Genomic DNA, 17,485 nt, shown 5'->3' with positions numbered 1-17,485 from the left:
GCTATCGTTGTGTTTTGGACACTGGTGAGCAGCCTTTGTTGTGTTTTGGACACTAGTGCCCAGCTTTCGTGGTCTTTTGGATGCTGGTGACCAGATTTTGCTGTGTTTATGAAGCTGGTGACCAGAATTAAACAAAACAGAAATGTCAACCATCGAGTTAGACTCAACCATTACTTTCATGATAATCGACCCAGTCATCTAATAGCTAACATGCTTCGACGTAATGATCGGTTAGTGGATATTGCAGCTATTGAATCTGAGTCAGGTAAATTACTATCAGAACCCAAATTAATCAACCAAAGATTATTCTGCTTCTATAAAGAATGGTACACCTCTGAGTATAAATCAACACCAAGCCAGACTGAGTCCTTTTTTTAAAGATATGGGAGGCCAAAGCTCTCTCCATGAACTGAAAAGGGCATTGGAGAAAAGCAAATCACCTGGTTGGGACAGTACTGTGTTGCAGGAATTAAATTCCTCTATGTTTTAACACCCAATTAAAATTAAACATTCTGTCAATTCATAAGGATTTGTATGACCCTTATTTTATAAAAACAGGGCCCAGTCTTAAAGTCAAACAGCAGCCTTTATTCACGAGAGTACAGCCCATTACACATTTTACCACAGGTTATAAACTGACAATGACGTCATTAGTTTCAGTACTAGCCCATGTCATCTCCGCTGTAGTACAATGGCTGTATGGTTCTCACATGTCTCTCCCTATTTAAGATAATATATGACCGAGCCAAGGTCATGCTTGTGTAGATAAGCCTTCTAGCCAGACTGGCTATAAGTTCATTCATTTCTACCATGGTACAGACAGTCATTGTTCTAATTCTTGATTATATTTGCACACATTATATTCAGTACTAAGATTAAAAAGAAAATTCATACATATACAGTAACATAATAGTATTCTGATTAGTCAGTCCTGATTGAAATGTATACATAATTAGTCATCATTGATAAAAATTCCCTTAACATACTGCTACTGAGATCTATACAAAAATGTTTAACCAATTAGTTCCACTGTTACTTGAAATGATTAACACAGCCGTTCAGAAAGGGTGGCGGCACAATTATTATTTTTTTATTTTTTTTACATACTAAATGTATTGTTACTTTTTGGTTCTGTGATGCAAGCTAACTATTACATGATATTAATTTCTGTATTGTGTATGTAGTCCCCCCTCCAATAAATTTTTTTTTATACAGATTTGGTCACAAAAAAAGAACAGCAATACTTGTCTAACTAACACATACACACACACACACACACACACACACCAATATATTTTTGTGTAGAAACTCATCCCTCTGTATGTCTATTTTTCTGTTTGTCTAAAACCAAAATATTACAATCAATAATGTAATCAATTCTCATGAAGTCTTTTTTTAGACTGAAATAAAATGTGAAATTTAAGCTAGACCTCAGTGAAAATCCATCATATCTGTGATAGTCAGGATTAGTTCCATAGTAAACTGGAACCATAGAACTGGGTTGTCATAGTTCCAAGAGTCAATAGGATTCTAGGATTCTATTCACCAAGGGGGAATTCCTACCCAAGTTAAGCAGTGTAAATGGAAAATAATTCCCTTTTTATGCTCTTTTCTCTCTACGTGTATACGGACCTTGAACTTAAGCATGAGAAAAGCATGCCATTCACCCACTATTCGTTTGGGGTGGAGATTTAAAAAATAAATAAAGGTGTGGCGGAGGTGTGTCTACAGATTAATTGACTTAATGCACTCATAATTCCACCACCTTTACGCGTGATGAAATTATGAATAAGGTTGAGCAACCTGTCAGTTCCAAGTGGAACATCTCATTTATTTGTTTTCTGATAGAAATAACACCATTCTCCATTCACTGTAATTTACAAATTGATAGGAGCTATTGATAAGAGTAAATAAGTGGTTGAGCGGTTTCGATAAGGGAATTGTAAACATAAATTGCAATTGTTTTAGACCTATTTTACCTTATGATCCCTGGAGACAAATGTGAAACCAGTCATACAGCAGCAAACTGAAGCATATCAACAAATCACCTTTTCCAAAGTGATATTTATGAAATACTGGTCTAATAATGGGATGCAATTTGGAGACCCAAGCTATAGCCTTCTGTAGCCATGTGCAAATAACACAAATCAGTTGATTTAGGATCTCCAGAATGTTTTAATTATATGCCCGGACTTTTCACAGTGTTCTTTACAATTTGAATCGTGTTAAATATTAGCCACTATAGGACATCACCGCCAGTTAGACCCACATACATTTATAACTCTCATTGACTTTAGTGTTCATTTCCTTACATTTTGAATCATTCCATTGCATTGTTAGTTTAACTTTCTTTCCTCTGTCACATTCGTGTGGTTGTTCCCGAGGATCGCTAGCAATAGGGCATCTTCTAAGGCTAACGTATTACAAGTTGTTCAATAATTTGGGACATGTAGCCTATTTGAATCATTATAGAACGCAAACCATATGTAGCAGTTTAAACCTGGAGCACGGTTCACGAGGACTGGACCATTGTCACCACAATCCCATGATTAGTGAGGATTATTAGGGTAGATATCAGAACTATGCGCTGACATTGCGAAGAGTGATCAAATATTTTTTAAATGCTAAAATCTTGCAACATGGATAGTTAGCATGCCTGTATTTTCAACAAAGTTAATCACTGGTTCAGTATCTTTACAGATGATCCAGCATAAATCCAGAACCCAGGATAGAGGGGCTGCTTAAATGTGGTCTGGACTCTGTGGAGGAGGGTCATTGTGTCAGAGACGCTGTAGAAGGACAGAGTTCCTGCCCTATGGTCCAGGTACACTCCTACTATTCTGGAAGAGCGGGGCACATGTATGGCAGTCCGCTTGTTATTGTGGTAGAAATAACAGCCAAGGATAGAACAACACACCAAACTCCAGGACTGATCATTGCCTCCAAACCAACACTCATCACCACGTCCTATTCTGCCAATCCCTTTATATGAGGTGGCTATATAAGCCTTGAATGCGCTCCACTCTACCTCCCAGTAGCAGGTTCCAGACAGACCCTCTCTACATAGGACTTGTTCATAGGTGGAAAATCTGTCTGGATGGTCAGGATAAGGCTGGGCCTTATTACTCCATGGACTCCACGTCACCTTCCTATTCCCCTCTGACAGACACAGCCAGTTATTAGCTGTGTTGGGATCCAATGTGAGCTGGCAGGAATCTGAGGACAAAGAAAAAGTAGGTGAAAGGGTGTGTGTGTGTGTGTGTGTGTGTGTGTGTGTACGCATATGCATGCACACTCACATTCCAAGAACTCTTCTCTGGTCTTGGGTTCAGGCCTTATCTTCTGAAAGGTGGCATCATTTCTACATGACGCTAGTTCACCAACTAACAGTCCAGACTGAGGCGTGCTGAATGACGTGAGACTACAGGGCTCAACGGGGTGAACAATTTGGACTTTTGTCACTATGGAGATAAAGAACATCAAATATCACTGGTCCACACTGATCATTACATAAACATACAGGAAGTTAACGGGCTGGGATTCAATGTAAGGCACAGGGCACTATACATTAGGGGGATTCTACCAATTGGGTGCCTTTTGAGAAGTGTAACTTCGTCAGAAAAACTTTTTCACCTAATTTTAACATTCTGTCATAAAGAGCATATCTTCAACTTCATCAAAAACACATTTTCCCATGTCAAGAGGTAATCCTTTTTTTTTACTATACTAAGTGCCTTTTAAGTGCCAAATGAAGTAACAGGGTTGACGATGTCATCTTAAATCAGCAATAAATCCTGTTTAGGGGAAAGGAAGCTTGTTGTGCGCAACAGGGAATGGCAATTGAATGCAAGCTCCACAAATGCATTTTATCTATGGGTAAAAGTACTACCGTTTATCTATGGGTAAAAGTACTACCGTTTATCTATGGGTAAAAGTACTACCGTTTATCTATGGGTAAAAGGGTTAACGTGTTATACTCGACCCGCTCCATTTTCCACCAGAAAAACACCAGAAAATGGCCAAAAAGAGTAGACCCAGATCACTAGCTCAGGGGTCCCCAAACTTTTTCCTGTGAGGGCCACATAACTTTTCCCTTCTCTGATGGGGGGCCAGTGTCAGTTTGTAACAGAAAAAGTGTGACGATCGTAGGGGAGCTTAAAAAATTTATTGTTTTCCAGAAAGCCACACATAACCAAATAACCCTTTCCAGGTTCTTTACAGAAAAAAAGTCAGGAAACAAATAATAACACTATTAATGAAATAAATAATAACTAAATAACCCTCTCTGAGTTCTTCACAGAAAAAACAGGAAATAAATAATAACTAAATAACTCTCTCTGGGTTCTTCATAGAAAAAAAAGCCATGGAACATTAACTTTCTGTCGTGCCATGCACAATCTTAACAGATAAAGGTTCAACTCAGTTGTCAGAGCAGAATCTCTCTGACACATATGAGCAGTCTCTTAAAGTTCTTGTGTTCCTTCCTTATAATCCTTTTGTAGGTTCCAGTAGGCTTGTAGACACCGCTGTTTGCAGCTCTCTCTCATCAACTTCCCTGTGAAAACCACAAAAGAAGCAGGTTGAGAAACTGAACTAAGTGATACAGCACCTACACAGCACAATACATTTCACTACCAGTATGGTTGTAAAGATGGATTTTATCCCAGTAGATTTTATTATGATTATATTTGTTTATGCTCAGAATGACTCATTCAAGTCAGAAAAGTGAGCTTACCTATGTATGTTCATCAGTGTGAACTGTGGGCCTGCATCTGGCTGGTGAGAAGTTGAATATCAGGTTCCATTCTAGTTACAGCCAGTCTCAAGCACTGATGCAAATGTTCATCTGTCAATCTTGATCTCATCGGGGTTTTCAGCAGTTTCATGCGAGAAAAGGTTTTCTCGCAGATATACGTGCTGCCAAAAACTGTGGACATTTTCATTGCGTGTTTTTTGATGTTTGGATATGTGTCGTTTGGGTGGGCGGCATAGAAGTCAATGAGACTGTTGGGCTTGAATGAGTCTTTCAGAACATCACAGTTCTGTAACTCAGCCAACTCAAACTGATATGAAGGCTGGGCTTCATCAATGTCGGCAACAAAGGGGTTCTGAAAAAGACGGATTTCTTTTGCATGAACATGTAGTTCACTGAATCGCACACCGAACTCCGCCTTCAGCATTTCCAGTGCTTCCACGCACTTTTCAGCTGGGAACGGGACCGCTGGGTATGGACGAAGTTGCGCTTTTTCACTTGTTCCAAAAGCAGCGCTAATTTCACCTCAAATGCTTTTATGTGTGAATACATGTCGCAAATGAGTTTCCCCTCGCCTTGTAGCTGCAAGTTAAGGCTGTTAAGTATTTCTGTCACGTCTGTTAAAAATGCGAGGTGCCATTTCCATTCTGGGTCGATCAGCTCTGGGACCGTTTTGTCTTTTAAATGAAGAAATGCGTTAATTTCGGGTAGCAGCTCGTAAAAACGCCTCAAAACTCTGCCCCGGCTCAGCCATCGGACCTCTGTGTAGTACAGCACATCTCCGTGCGTAGACTCCAGTTCAGACAGGAATTCTTGGAACTGCCTGTGTTTAAGTCCCTTTGCTCTGATGAAGTTTATGCACGACACCACAACCTTCATTACAGAATCCCACTTCAACACTTTGCAGCACAGTGCTTGCTGGTGAATTAGGCAGTGGACTCGTAGCGGGGCGGTGAGACCCCTTTTTTCCAACTCCCGGTTCATGCGTCCTATTAGACCGCGAGTTTCGCCCACCATGCTAGGAGCCCCCCCGTCAGTCGTGATGCTAGCTAGCTTTGACCAGTCCAGGTCCAACTTCTCCATGGTTTGGCACACTTTGTCAAAAATATCCTCTCCCGTTGTAGTCCCTTTGAGACTTTGGAGGGCTGCCAGCTCCTCGCATATCTCAAAGTTTGCGCTAACTCCACGAATAAAAATGAGCAGTTGCGCTGTGTCTTGCACGTCCGTGCTCTCATCCAGTGCTAATGAAAAAAAGTCAAATTCTTTCGTCTTCTGCTGCAGCTGGGCATATACATTACTCCCAATTTCTTCAACGCGTCTGGTGATTGTACTCGCCGACAGACTTACGGCATTAAATGCATCTTTCTTCTCGGGACACACCTCCTCCGCGACAGCATCCATACATTTCTTAACAAACTCTCCGTCAGTGAAAGGCTTACCGCTTCTTGCTATCAGTTTAGCAACCCGAAAGCTGGCCCGAACGGATGCCTGGTTCAGCTGAGCTTGGCGTACAAATGTATTCTGCTGAGATAGTAGTCCACTTTTTAGCTTTGAGAGTTTGTCTGCTCGTATTTGGCCTTGCAAGCTATCGTACTTGTCTTTGTGACGGGAGTCATAGTGTCGGCGAAGATTGTATTCTTTGAATACCGCCACCGTCTCTTGACAGATGAGACAAACAGCCTTTTCTTTGCATTGAACAAAAAAATTTTTGTTTGTCCACTGCAGGTTAAATACCCTGCATTCTGAATCAATTTTTCTCTTACCTAACCTTTTCGCCATTATTCCGTTCTCTCTTTGACAGGGCCGGGGCCTAGGATTTTTTTTCTGGAGGCCAAATAGGAAAAAAATTCGATAGCGTCTCTGGTATTGTTCAGAGGGCCGGGCCAAATGTGCTGACGGGCCGTAGTTTGGTGACCACTGCACTAGCTTTTACACAATGATTTGACTATTAGATGTTAAATGTTTGTTTTGACTCCTTCTTTTTTTAAAGGAATAGTTTCGCCTTATTAAATTGAGAGTTCAGTTCACGTAACCAGGTTGACCTTAAAATAAGGACAAACTTTTAAATAAATCACTAATCACATGAAATATAAATTAATAATAATCTTCAGAAATGATTTTGTCAAAGCAACAAAAAAGCTAGGGCTTTACAATGATGGTGAAAACTTGTAGACATTTTGGGGTTAAGTGGGTTTAAAGTGGGTTAACATTTTTATGCACACTAAATTCTGATTTATTGAATTCTCCATGTTGTCTATACTAAAGGGCAACTCATTCAATATAAATAGCTTTTAAAATGCAATATTGGTGCACAATTTCTATTTAAAATATCAAAGAGATGCAAAAGGTCCTATTTTCATGGAACAACCAAGCAGACAATAGACCTTTTAAAGGCATTTTTCCCTAAGTTCGCAGAGCTTGCATTCATGGTAAATGTCAGCTCAAGTGTAAATAACCTTTAAAAGTATGTTATAGTGTGCTGCGCTATAATGTACCGTGCATTGAATCCCAGCTTGAGAGTGGTTCTTCACTGAGTATAAACATTAATCTATGTTCAAATTAGATCACCTAATGAAATCACTATGTCAGTGAGATTAACTCCGATAGGATGAAGCACATTTCATTTCTAGCAATGTTCTTCAAAAAGACCTAGACCTACTTTTCGCAGAGATCATGGCAATTTCCCCAGAGCAGATAACTTCTATTTGATTTTTCAGCTCAGACACTGATTTCTTCACATCCTCAAAAGAGACATGTTGGTTGACAGTGATGCTCAGTAAGGCCTCAGATCCAGGAGAGACGCAGAGGGACTGCAAAGTCTACAGAGTGAGGAAACAGGGAATAGATTATTGTTGAGGAAGACTCTCAGCCGTTCCCATTGGCCCTAACCCCTCGATGTTAGCATTCCTGAAGGGTCTTTATAGGCAGTGTAGTGGTGAAGCTTCCACTGTACAGATCTTGCAAACATTGAAGCGTTAGGAGTGGGACCAATGGGAAGGGGATCAAATTGTGAATGGCTTAAATGATCACTTTCTACAGTGACACCTGCTCCTGTGGAGAGTGAAACCAGTGATGTCACCTGGAGGAAATGAATGTGATCCTCTGTGTGTGAAAGCTGCTCCAGCTCAGCGTCTCTCCTCCTCAGCTTGGCTATCTCCTGCTCCATTTGCTTCAGAAGTCCTTCAGCCTGATTCACTGCTGCCTTCTCCTGGGCTTTTATCAGCTCCTTCACCTCAGAACACCTTCTCTCAATGGTGCAGATTAGCTCAGTAAAGATCGTCTCACTCTCCTCTACTGCTGCCTGTGCAGACCGCTGTTAAGACACAGAGAGAGGAGGGGTTCCATTTGAACCAACCCAGTCACTCCATTCTCACCAGGACACCAGATAAGCAGGTTCCCCACAGTAGGGTTGACTGGGGTTCTCACTGGCTCTGCAGTATAGTTTACTGTAAGTCACTTACTGCTAAGTGAATAAATATAAATGGTCAAAACTCACCTTCAGTGACTTCACAGAACGTCTAACCGTCTGTATCTCTTTCTCTATCTTCTTGATTCTCTGTTTCTCCCCCTGCTGCCTCTGTAGAGAAACAAATCTTCCATTTTCATTCCATAGACCATTTGCAAAAGTGTCTGTCTACGTCAAACTTTATGATCAGTCAATGTCCATACCACATGGAGGTGTGTATGTATGCACACGCACGTTAGTGTATCTAAAGTTTCCATAAAAAAACACGTTTGAAATCAAATACTACTGCCATGCATAAAATGACTTGTTAATTGCTCAAGTGTTCTGTAAATAATACAGTTTATGTCCTTACCTGTCTCTCAGCCCTTTCTGATTCAGCCGACACTGTATCGTGGCCTTTATGATCACCTATCATACAGAGGTAACAGATAATTTGCTGATCGGTACGGCAGTACATTTCCAGCAGCTTGTCATGACGAGAGCAAATCTTCTCCTGTAGCTGTGTGGAGGCTTTGACCAGCTTGTGCTTCTTAAATGTAGGTGATTCATAGTGAGGTTGAAGGTGAGTCTCACAGTAAGAGGCCAGACACTCCAGACAGGACTTGACGGCTTTGAGTTTTCTCCCAGTGCAGACGTCACACTCCACATCTCCAGGTCCAGCATAACAGTGAGCAGGAGGAGCAGCTTGAAGCCCTGTTTTCTTTAGACTCTCCACCAATTCAGCTAGCAAAGTGTTTGTGTTTAGAACAGGCCTTGGAATGAAAGTCTGTCTGCACTGTGGGCAGCTGTAGACACCCTTCTGGTAATCCTGATCCCAGTAATCCTTAATACAACCCATACAGTAGCTGTGTCCACAGGGAATAGCCACAGGATCCTTCAGTGGATCCAGGCAGATCGAACAACTGATCGAATCCATGGATGTTGCCATTTTGGTGCTGACACACTAACAGATGGAGTGCAGCAGAGTATCAGAGTTCACTAACGTTTCTCTAGAAGTGTTTAGGGTTATAGAAATGAGAATTGATTGTGTGTGTACTCTGTACCTGCAAGGGGTGTGGCGTTGGATGGATTCTATATAGTTATATGAGGGGCTATTTTCTTTGATAGTGAATATCTTCTATATTCACTATCAAAGAAAATAGCCCCTCATATAACTATATAGAATCCATCCAACGCCACACCCCTTGCAGGTACAGAGTACAGTGCAGGGGCCCCTACATAAAAAGATATTACAGTTTACTATAGAAGAGTATATTACTTTAGAATTCTGTAGTAAACTATAGTACATGGTAGTATACTGTAAAAACCTGTACTCTACACTGTAATATACCTAAGATCGTGTAGTGCTTACTATAGACTTTTGTAGAATACTATACAACACACTGAACAATCCCTTGATCATGGGTAGTACTTACTTTAGAATGTTGTAGAATACTATACTAAACACTGTAGTATCCCTCGATCATGTAGGGCCCGTTCAGACTTAGGAAAGTACGCCTTTCCTGCGCACGCCTTTCCGACACACTTCTCAGTAGTTAGTATTCAGACTTACCTTATGCAGGTGCTTAATGGGCTTTGCAAGTGAGGTTCACTTGCACGCTAAATACATGTCTTTCAATGTTATTCATCCTGAAAGTTGAACCCGATCGAATATCTCTGGAGAGACCTGAAAATAGCTGTGCAGCGACGCTCCTCATCCAACCTGACAGAGCATGAGAGGATCTGCAGAGAAGAATGGGAGAAACTCTCCAAATACAGGTGTGCTAAGCTTGTAGCGTTATACCCAAGAAGGCTCAAGGCTGTAATCACTGCCAAAGGTGCTTCAACAAAGCCTTTTTTTGAACTAAATGCATGTCTTTCAATGTTATTCATCCTGAAAGTTGCCGTATTAAATTTTTAAATTCATGAAATATTGGAAGGTGAAAAAAAGTTAACAATAGGGGTTGAACAGTAGTCCTATAAATCTACCCTAATAATACTCATTAATCATGGATTTAATGAGTGTAATGACAACGGTCTAGTTGTTGTGAACCGTGCGCAAGGCTCCAGGTTTAAACTGCTAGGTATCAAATTAAATTGTATTTGTCACGTACCCATGGTTAGCAGATGTTAATGCGAGTGTAGCGAAATGCTTGTGCTTCTAGTTCCGATCATGCAGTAATATCTAATAATTTCACAACAACTACATTATACACACAAGTGTGAAGGAATGAATGAGAAAATGTACATAAAAATATATGGATGAGCGATGGCCGAACGGCATAGGCAAGATGCAGTAGATGGTATAGAGTACAGTATATACATATGAGATGAGTAATGTAGGGTATGTAAACATTATATAAAGTGACATTGTTTAAAGTGGCTAGTGGTACATTTATTACATCCAATTTTTAATTATTAAAGTGGCTAGAGATTTGAGTCAGTATGTTGGCAGCAGCCACTCAATGATAGTGATGGCTGTTTAACGGTCTGATGGCCTTGAGATAGAAGCTGTTTTTTCAGTCTCTCGGTCCCAGCTTTGATGCACCTGTACTGACCTCGCCTTCTGGATGATAGCGGGTTGAACAGGCAGTGGCTCGGGTGGTTGTTGTCCTTTGATCTTTTTGGCCTTCCTGTGACATCGGGTGGTGTAGGTGTCCTGGAGGGTAAGTAGTTTGCCCTCGGTGATGCGTTGTGCAGACCTCACTACCCTCTGGAGAGCCTTGCGGTTGTGGGCGGAGCAGTTGCCGTACCAAGGCGAAGATACAGCCTGACAGGATGCTCTCGATTATGCATTGTAAAAGTTTGTGAGTGTTTTTTGTGACAAGCCAAATTTCTTCAGCCTTGGGGATAAACCAACTAGGCTCATAATTTAACAATTTTATTTGTATTTACCGATGACATACAAGTTTGATATTAAGGCACATGAAGGTTCACATGTTTGAGAAAGCATTTCTGCCCCCCCAAAAAATGCATTTTGATAAAAAATATGTTTTTACATTCAAAAGGCTCTCTGTGAAGTCGTGACTTGCGATGTACACCTAGATCTATTTTTACCTTATGATCGCTGGAGACATGTAAAATCAATCATATGACACCGTAAGTTGCCACCACTGTCATTGCCATTAGTGTTAATTTCCTTACATTTTGCATCATTCCATTACATAATTAGTTTATCTTTCTTTCCTCTGTCACATTCGTGTGGTTGTTCCTGAGGATCGCTTGTAATAGTGGATCATATTAGGCTAAAGTTTTACAAGTTGTGTAAAGAATTGGGACATGTGGCCTATTTTGAATCATTATGGAACACAGACCATACCAGGAATACCTATGTGAGAATGCTGTTCATCGACTACAGCTCAGCATTTAACACCATAGTACCCTCCAAACTCGTCATCAAGCTCGAGACCCTGGGTCTCGACCCCGCCCTGTGCAACTGGGTACTGGACTTCCTGACGGGCCGCCCCCAGGTGGTGAGGGTAGGTAACAACATCTCCACCCCGCTGATCCTCAACACTGGGGCCCCACAAGGGTGCGTTCTGAGCCCTCTCCTGTACTCCCTGTTCACCCACGACTGCGTGGCCACGCACGCCTCCAACTCAATCATCAAGTTTGCGGACGACACAACAGTGGTAGGCTTGATTACCAACAACGACGAGACGGCCTACAGGGAGGAGGTGAGGGCCCTCGGAGTGTGGTGTCAGGAAAATAACCTCACACTCAACGTCAACAAAACTAAGGAGATGATTGTGGACTTCAGGAAACAGCAGAGGGAACACCCCCCTATCCACATCGATGGAACAGTAGTGGAGAGGGTAGTAAGTTTTAAGTTCCTCGGCGTACACATCACAGACGAACTGAATTGGTCCACCCACACAGACAGCATTGTGAAGAAGGCGCAGCAGCGCCTCTTCAACCTCAGGAGGCTGAAGAAATTCGGCTTGTCACCAAAAGCACTCACAAACTTTTACAGATGCACAATCAATAGCATCCTGTCGGGCTGTATCACCGCCTGGTACGGCAACTGCTCCGCCCACAACCGTAAGGCTCTCCCGAGGGTAGTGAGGTCTGCACAACGCATCACCACATCAACTCCAGCCACTTTAATAATGGGAATTGATGGGAATTGATGTAAAATATATCACTAGCCACTTTAAACAATGCTACTTAATATAATGTTTACATACCCTACATGATTTATCTCATATGTATATGTATATACTGTACTCTATATCATCTACTGCATCTTTATGTAATACATGTATCACTAGCCACTTTAAACTATGCCACTTTGTTTACATACTCATCTCATATGTACAGTGCCTTGCGAAAGTATTCGGCCCCCTTGAACTTTGCGACCTTTTGCCACATTTCAGGCTTCAAACATAAAGATATAAAACTGTATTTTTTTGTGAAGAATCAACAACAAGTGGGACACAATCATGAAGTGGAACGACATTTATTGGATATTTCAAACTTTTTTAACAAATCAAAAACTGAAAAATTGGGCGTGCAAAATTATTCAGCCCCTTTACTTTCAGTGCAGCAAACTCTCTCCAGAAGTTCAGTGAGGATCTCTGAATGATCCAATGTTGACCTAAATGACTAATGATGATAAATACAATCCACCTGTGTGTAATCAAGTCTCCGTATAAATGCACCTGCACTGTGATAGTCTCAGAGGTCCGTTAAAAGCGCAGAGAGCATCATGAAGAACAAGGAACACACCAGGCAGGTCCGAGATACTGTTGTGAAGAAGTTTAAAGCCGGATTTGGATACAAAAAGATTTCCCAAGCTTTAAACATCCCAAGGAGCACTGTGCAAGCGATAATATTGAAATGGAAGGAGTATCAGACCACTGCAAATCTACCAAGACCGTCCCTCTAAACTTTCAGCTCATACAAGGAGAAGACTGATCAGAGATGCAGCCAAGAGGCCCATGATCACTCTGGATGAACTGCAGAGATCTACAGCTGAGGTGGGAGACTCTGTCCATAGGACAACAATCAGTCGTATATTGCACAAATCTGGCCTTTATGGAAGAGTGCGCAGAAGAAAGACATTTCTTAAAGATATCCATAAAAAGTGTCGTTTAAAGTTTGCCACAAGCCACCTGGGAGACACACCAAACATGTGGAAGAAGGTGCTCTGGTCAGATGAAACCAAAATCGAACTTTTTGGCAACAATGCAAAATGTTATGTTTGGCGTAAAAGCAACACAGCTCATCACCCTGAATACACCATCCCCACTGTCAAACATGGTTGTGGCAGCATCATGGTTTGGGCCTGCTTTTCTTCAGCAGGGACAGGGAAGATGGTTAAAATTGATGGGAAGATGGATAGAGCCAAATACAGGACCATTCTGGAAGAAAACCTGATGGAGTCTGCAAAAGACCTGAGACTGGGACGGAGATTTGTCTTCCAACAAGACAATGATCCAAAACATAAAGCAAAATCTACAATGGAATGGTTCAAAAATAAACATATCCAGGTGTTAGAATGGCCAAGTCAAAGTCCAGACCTGAATCCAATCGAGAATCTGTGGAAAGAACTGAAAACTGCTGTTCACAAATGCTCTCCATCCAACCTCACTGAGCTCGAGCTGTTTTGCAAGGAGGAATGGGAAAAAATTTCAGTCTCTCGATGTGCAAAACTGATAGAGACATACCCCAAGCGACTTACAGCTGTAATCGCAGCAAAAGGTGGCGCTACAAAGTATTAACTTAAGGGGGCTGAAAAATGTTGCACACCCAATTTTTCAGTTTTTGATTTGTTAAAAAAGTGTGAAATATCCAATAAATGTTGTTCCACTTCATGATTGTGTCCCACTTGTTGTTGATTCTTCACAAAAAAATACAGTTTTATATCTTTATGTTTGAAGCCTGAAATGTGGCAAAAGGTCGCAAAGTTCAAGGGGGCCGAATACTTTCGCAAGGCACTGTATATACTGTACTCAATACCATCTACTGTATCTTGCCTATGCTGCTCTGTACCATCACTCATTCATATATCTTTATGTACATATTCTTTATCCCTTTACACGTGTGTATAAGGTAGCAGTTTTGGAATTGTTAGCTAGATTACTCGTTGGTTATTACTGCATTGTCGGAACTAGAAGCACAAGCATTTCGCTACACTAGCATTAACATCTGCTAACCATGTGCATGTGACAAAAAAGGATTTGATTTGATTTGAGCAAAGAAGAGGTCATCCAGTTCTCCCACATGGTTTCCTCTTACAGAAGCTAAAGACTCATTTGGTGGTTTTTGGGGCAAAAACAATATGGCCAGATCTCCAACAAAAATGTAACCAGATCTAGTAAAATGGATATAGGTTTGTCCTTTACAAGACTAAACGTTGTTGGATAAATGAATAATCCAATATTGTGTTCTTTTGAACACTGTTTATTGATTTCAGCCTAGGCCATGTAACCTACTATAGCAATACAGCTTTTAGATGCAAACACATCAAAATCTTAATAGTGGGATTGATTCATAGGTATTATTCACTCTATCGTTCCTAAGCTGTGAGAGGAACGACTACCACCCTTAATGGTAGGGCTGGGAATTGTCAGGGACCTCCAGTTACAAAATGATTACTATACTAAGGTGCCGGTTAGATATGTATTGCGATTCTCACAGTTCTATATGTATTGCGATTCGATACTGCAATTTGATGTTCCAAACATATTGCTCACTATGTCTGCTGCAGAGAGACAAAAGAGAGCATGAGAAAACTAGTATTGATCAGTCAGGGAAATAAAAGTGCTGAAAACATGTTGGCTCACTATTTATAAAGAAGATGAAGAACAAGCTATAGGAAGAAAAATACCAGAGTTTTGGCGTAGGTACAGACGACTAGCGTTAACAAATATAACTTTTTTTTTACAAATCAATATTTGAAGTCAAATAGCAATATAATATCGGCCAAAAATCATATTGCGATATGTAATTGTATCGATTTCCCCCATCACTAAACGGTATGCCGCACACATAGAGGTGAGACAGTTTTGAGTGATATATCAATGATACACTTGCCACAATTAACCCGGCTTAGACAGCGTATTAGAAAACAATCTTCTGAACTGAGGAATGCCGAAACACAGAGAGACGTGTGTTGAGCAGAATGCCCCAGACTTTGCACTTTGCGGGTTGGGCAGTGGGAGGGAGGCGGGGTTAGACGGAATGCTCATCTATGCTATGCCGTTACGTCTCCCCTCTGAGGAGAAGTACACTGTATTTATAGAGACTCCGCCAAGTCTGCGACACTAAGTATACACATGAGATCACTGAGCAAGAATGAGAAAGCCTGATGTCAGCAGACGTTGTGGTGAGAGTATTCACCATAAAGGATGTGTAGCAGGGAGAAGATGCTACATTTGGTTCCTTTTGAATAATGAGAAAATGTGATCTTGGACAATCTTTGTGCAATGGTAACATCTCTATGTTGCTAGATGTCTTACATAAAACAGGCAGAAACTAAGAGGAGTTGCTGATATATTAAAGGCACTGTTACACATAGAGACAAATACTGAGTTGAGAAGGTGTTATAGGGGGCAAAGTGAAATCCAAGGACCCAATGGACGATTTGGCAATAGGCTACTCCTTCTGTGGCAATATTCCTTTTTTTTCAAGCTAATCAACTGACACTAAAAATGATGATAGAATATGAAGTAACACAGATGAAAGTCCTCACCGAAACAATGTGCATTCCTCCACAAATTGATGTTCAATTTGCTTTGGTAATTTATGTAATGTTGATTACACAACACAACAAATATGTAATTGTGGTCCCTGTATTTACAGAGACTAAGCACCCCTTATCCATAGCTCTGACCAGTGCCTGTAAATCAATCACACAATAGGAGCCAAAGGGACCCTATACCCTGTCTCGTCAGTGGCCCCTTACACAGTTGTGCTGAAAACCACTCTGACACCACACACCATCTATAAGCTCAATGAGCAAATGCCATGGATTAGATAGATCTTAGTCTTTAAAAACAAGGCAATAATATACACATCCAAAAAGTCTACTGGTGCTGGGGTAATCGCGCAAACCTGAGATCAAACTGTGTGCAGGCTTCTTTTTTCTCACAGACTGACAATTCTTGTAACATTTCATCATTATGAGCAAAGTAAGGTACAGTATATACAGTACCAGTCAAAAGTTTGGACACACCTACACATTCAAGGGATTTCTTTATTTGTATTATTTTCTTCATTTTAGAATAGTGAGTGTGCAAAACTGTCATCAAGGCAAAAGGGTGGCTACTTTGAAGAATTTTCAAATATATATTTTTATTTGTTTAAAACTTTTTTGCTTACTACATGATTCCATATGTGTTATTTCATAGTTTTCATTTATTCACTATTATTCTACAATGTAGAAATCTAGTACAACTCTAGAAAAACCCTTGAATGACTAGGTGTCTCCAAACTTTTGCCTGGTACTGTATGTAGCATATATTGTCATGTGAATGACAATTGAACCTTTATTTGACTAGGCAAGTCAGTTTAGCCTCCATATTATCCATTAGTTCTAATGTATCCATGATATGTGTGATCTTAAGTGCATGAGGGTGATAGTGTGTTATGTGATTTCCTTTATGATCCATTGAGATACTTAAGACCGTATATAATCTCCCACCATAATGAAAAATGTATCTGTTACTTGTGAGCTCAATAGATTACTTTATATATATCCAAAGAAGTGTGGATCATCATTATTTGGACAATATAGATGAATTAGCTAAATCAGTTTTTGGTCCAATAGCATATTTAAAATGATATATTTCTCCCTCCCAGTCCTTTTTCCACCCAACCTCATCTATAGTTGTAGAGTGAGTTCCCTGTAAACAACTATCTTTTAGCCATTTAAAAATCTATCTTTTTTTATGATTACAATTATAACTATGAGTATGATATGTTGCCATCCATAGTATTGAATGCAAGGGAAGCCAGCGAGCATTTGGACTCCCTTGATCAAAAAATATATCAAAATAATAGCCAATGATTGTTGAGCTAAACTGAGCAAGCTCAACTGTGAATGGTCCTGGCACACCAAAAAAAGTGTCAAGAGAAGCCAGTTTGGTTTCGGCTTCACACCAATCACATCACATCAAAAACCAAACATTATTATTTTTATTGTTACATCTAGTTGTGTTGTCCTCCAATGGCTAGCTAACTAAAATTGGCCCTTTTCTAAATTAGCCATGGATGGAGATAGGTATTTGGACTTGTGGTTTTACTTATTTCTCTGTACTGCCCAATTATTATAATAGCAATTC

General features: G+C 40.5%; 1 protein-coding gene across 3 annotated transcripts; it reads right to left on the bottom strand.

Annotated features, from left to right (window-relative positions):
* Positions 1-567: 567 nt before the first annotated feature.
* LOC115105320 (E3 ubiquitin/ISG15 ligase TRIM25-like) lies at positions 568-9,209 on the bottom strand. Of its 3 annotated transcripts, none has more exons than XM_029627241.2 (6): positions 8,572-9,209; positions 8,250-8,330; positions 7,833-8,066; positions 7,413-7,572; positions 3,300-3,461; positions 568-3,216 (listed from the first exon to the last, which is right to left on the bottom strand). In XM_029627241.2, the coding sequence occupies exons 1-6, from the start codon at positions 9,145-9,147 to the stop codon at positions 2,678-2,680; spliced, it is 1,752 nt and encodes a 583-aa protein (XP_029483101.1). In that variant the 5' UTR covers positions 9,148-9,209; the 3' UTR covers positions 568-2,677. The 3 variants fall into 3 exon arrangements, with proteins under 3 accessions (XP_029483101.1, XP_064863312.1, XP_064863311.1); XM_065007240.1 differs by lacking the exons at positions 568-3,216; positions 3,300-3,461 and adding exons at positions 3,479-4,555; positions 4,736-4,776; XM_065007239.1 differs by lacking the exons at positions 568-3,216; positions 3,300-3,461 and adding exons at positions 3,479-4,555; positions 4,736-4,772.
* Positions 9,210-17,485: the final 8,276 nt, after the last annotated feature.

This window comes from Oncorhynchus nerka, linkage group LG22, assembly GCF_034236695.1.
Source record: "Oncorhynchus nerka isolate Pitt River linkage group LG22, Oner_Uvic_2.0, whole genome shotgun sequence".
Lineage (NCBI taxonomy): Eukaryota > Metazoa > Chordata > Actinopteri > Salmoniformes > Salmonidae > Oncorhynchus > Oncorhynchus nerka.
This window is presented reverse-complemented; position numbering and strand designations above follow the sequence as displayed.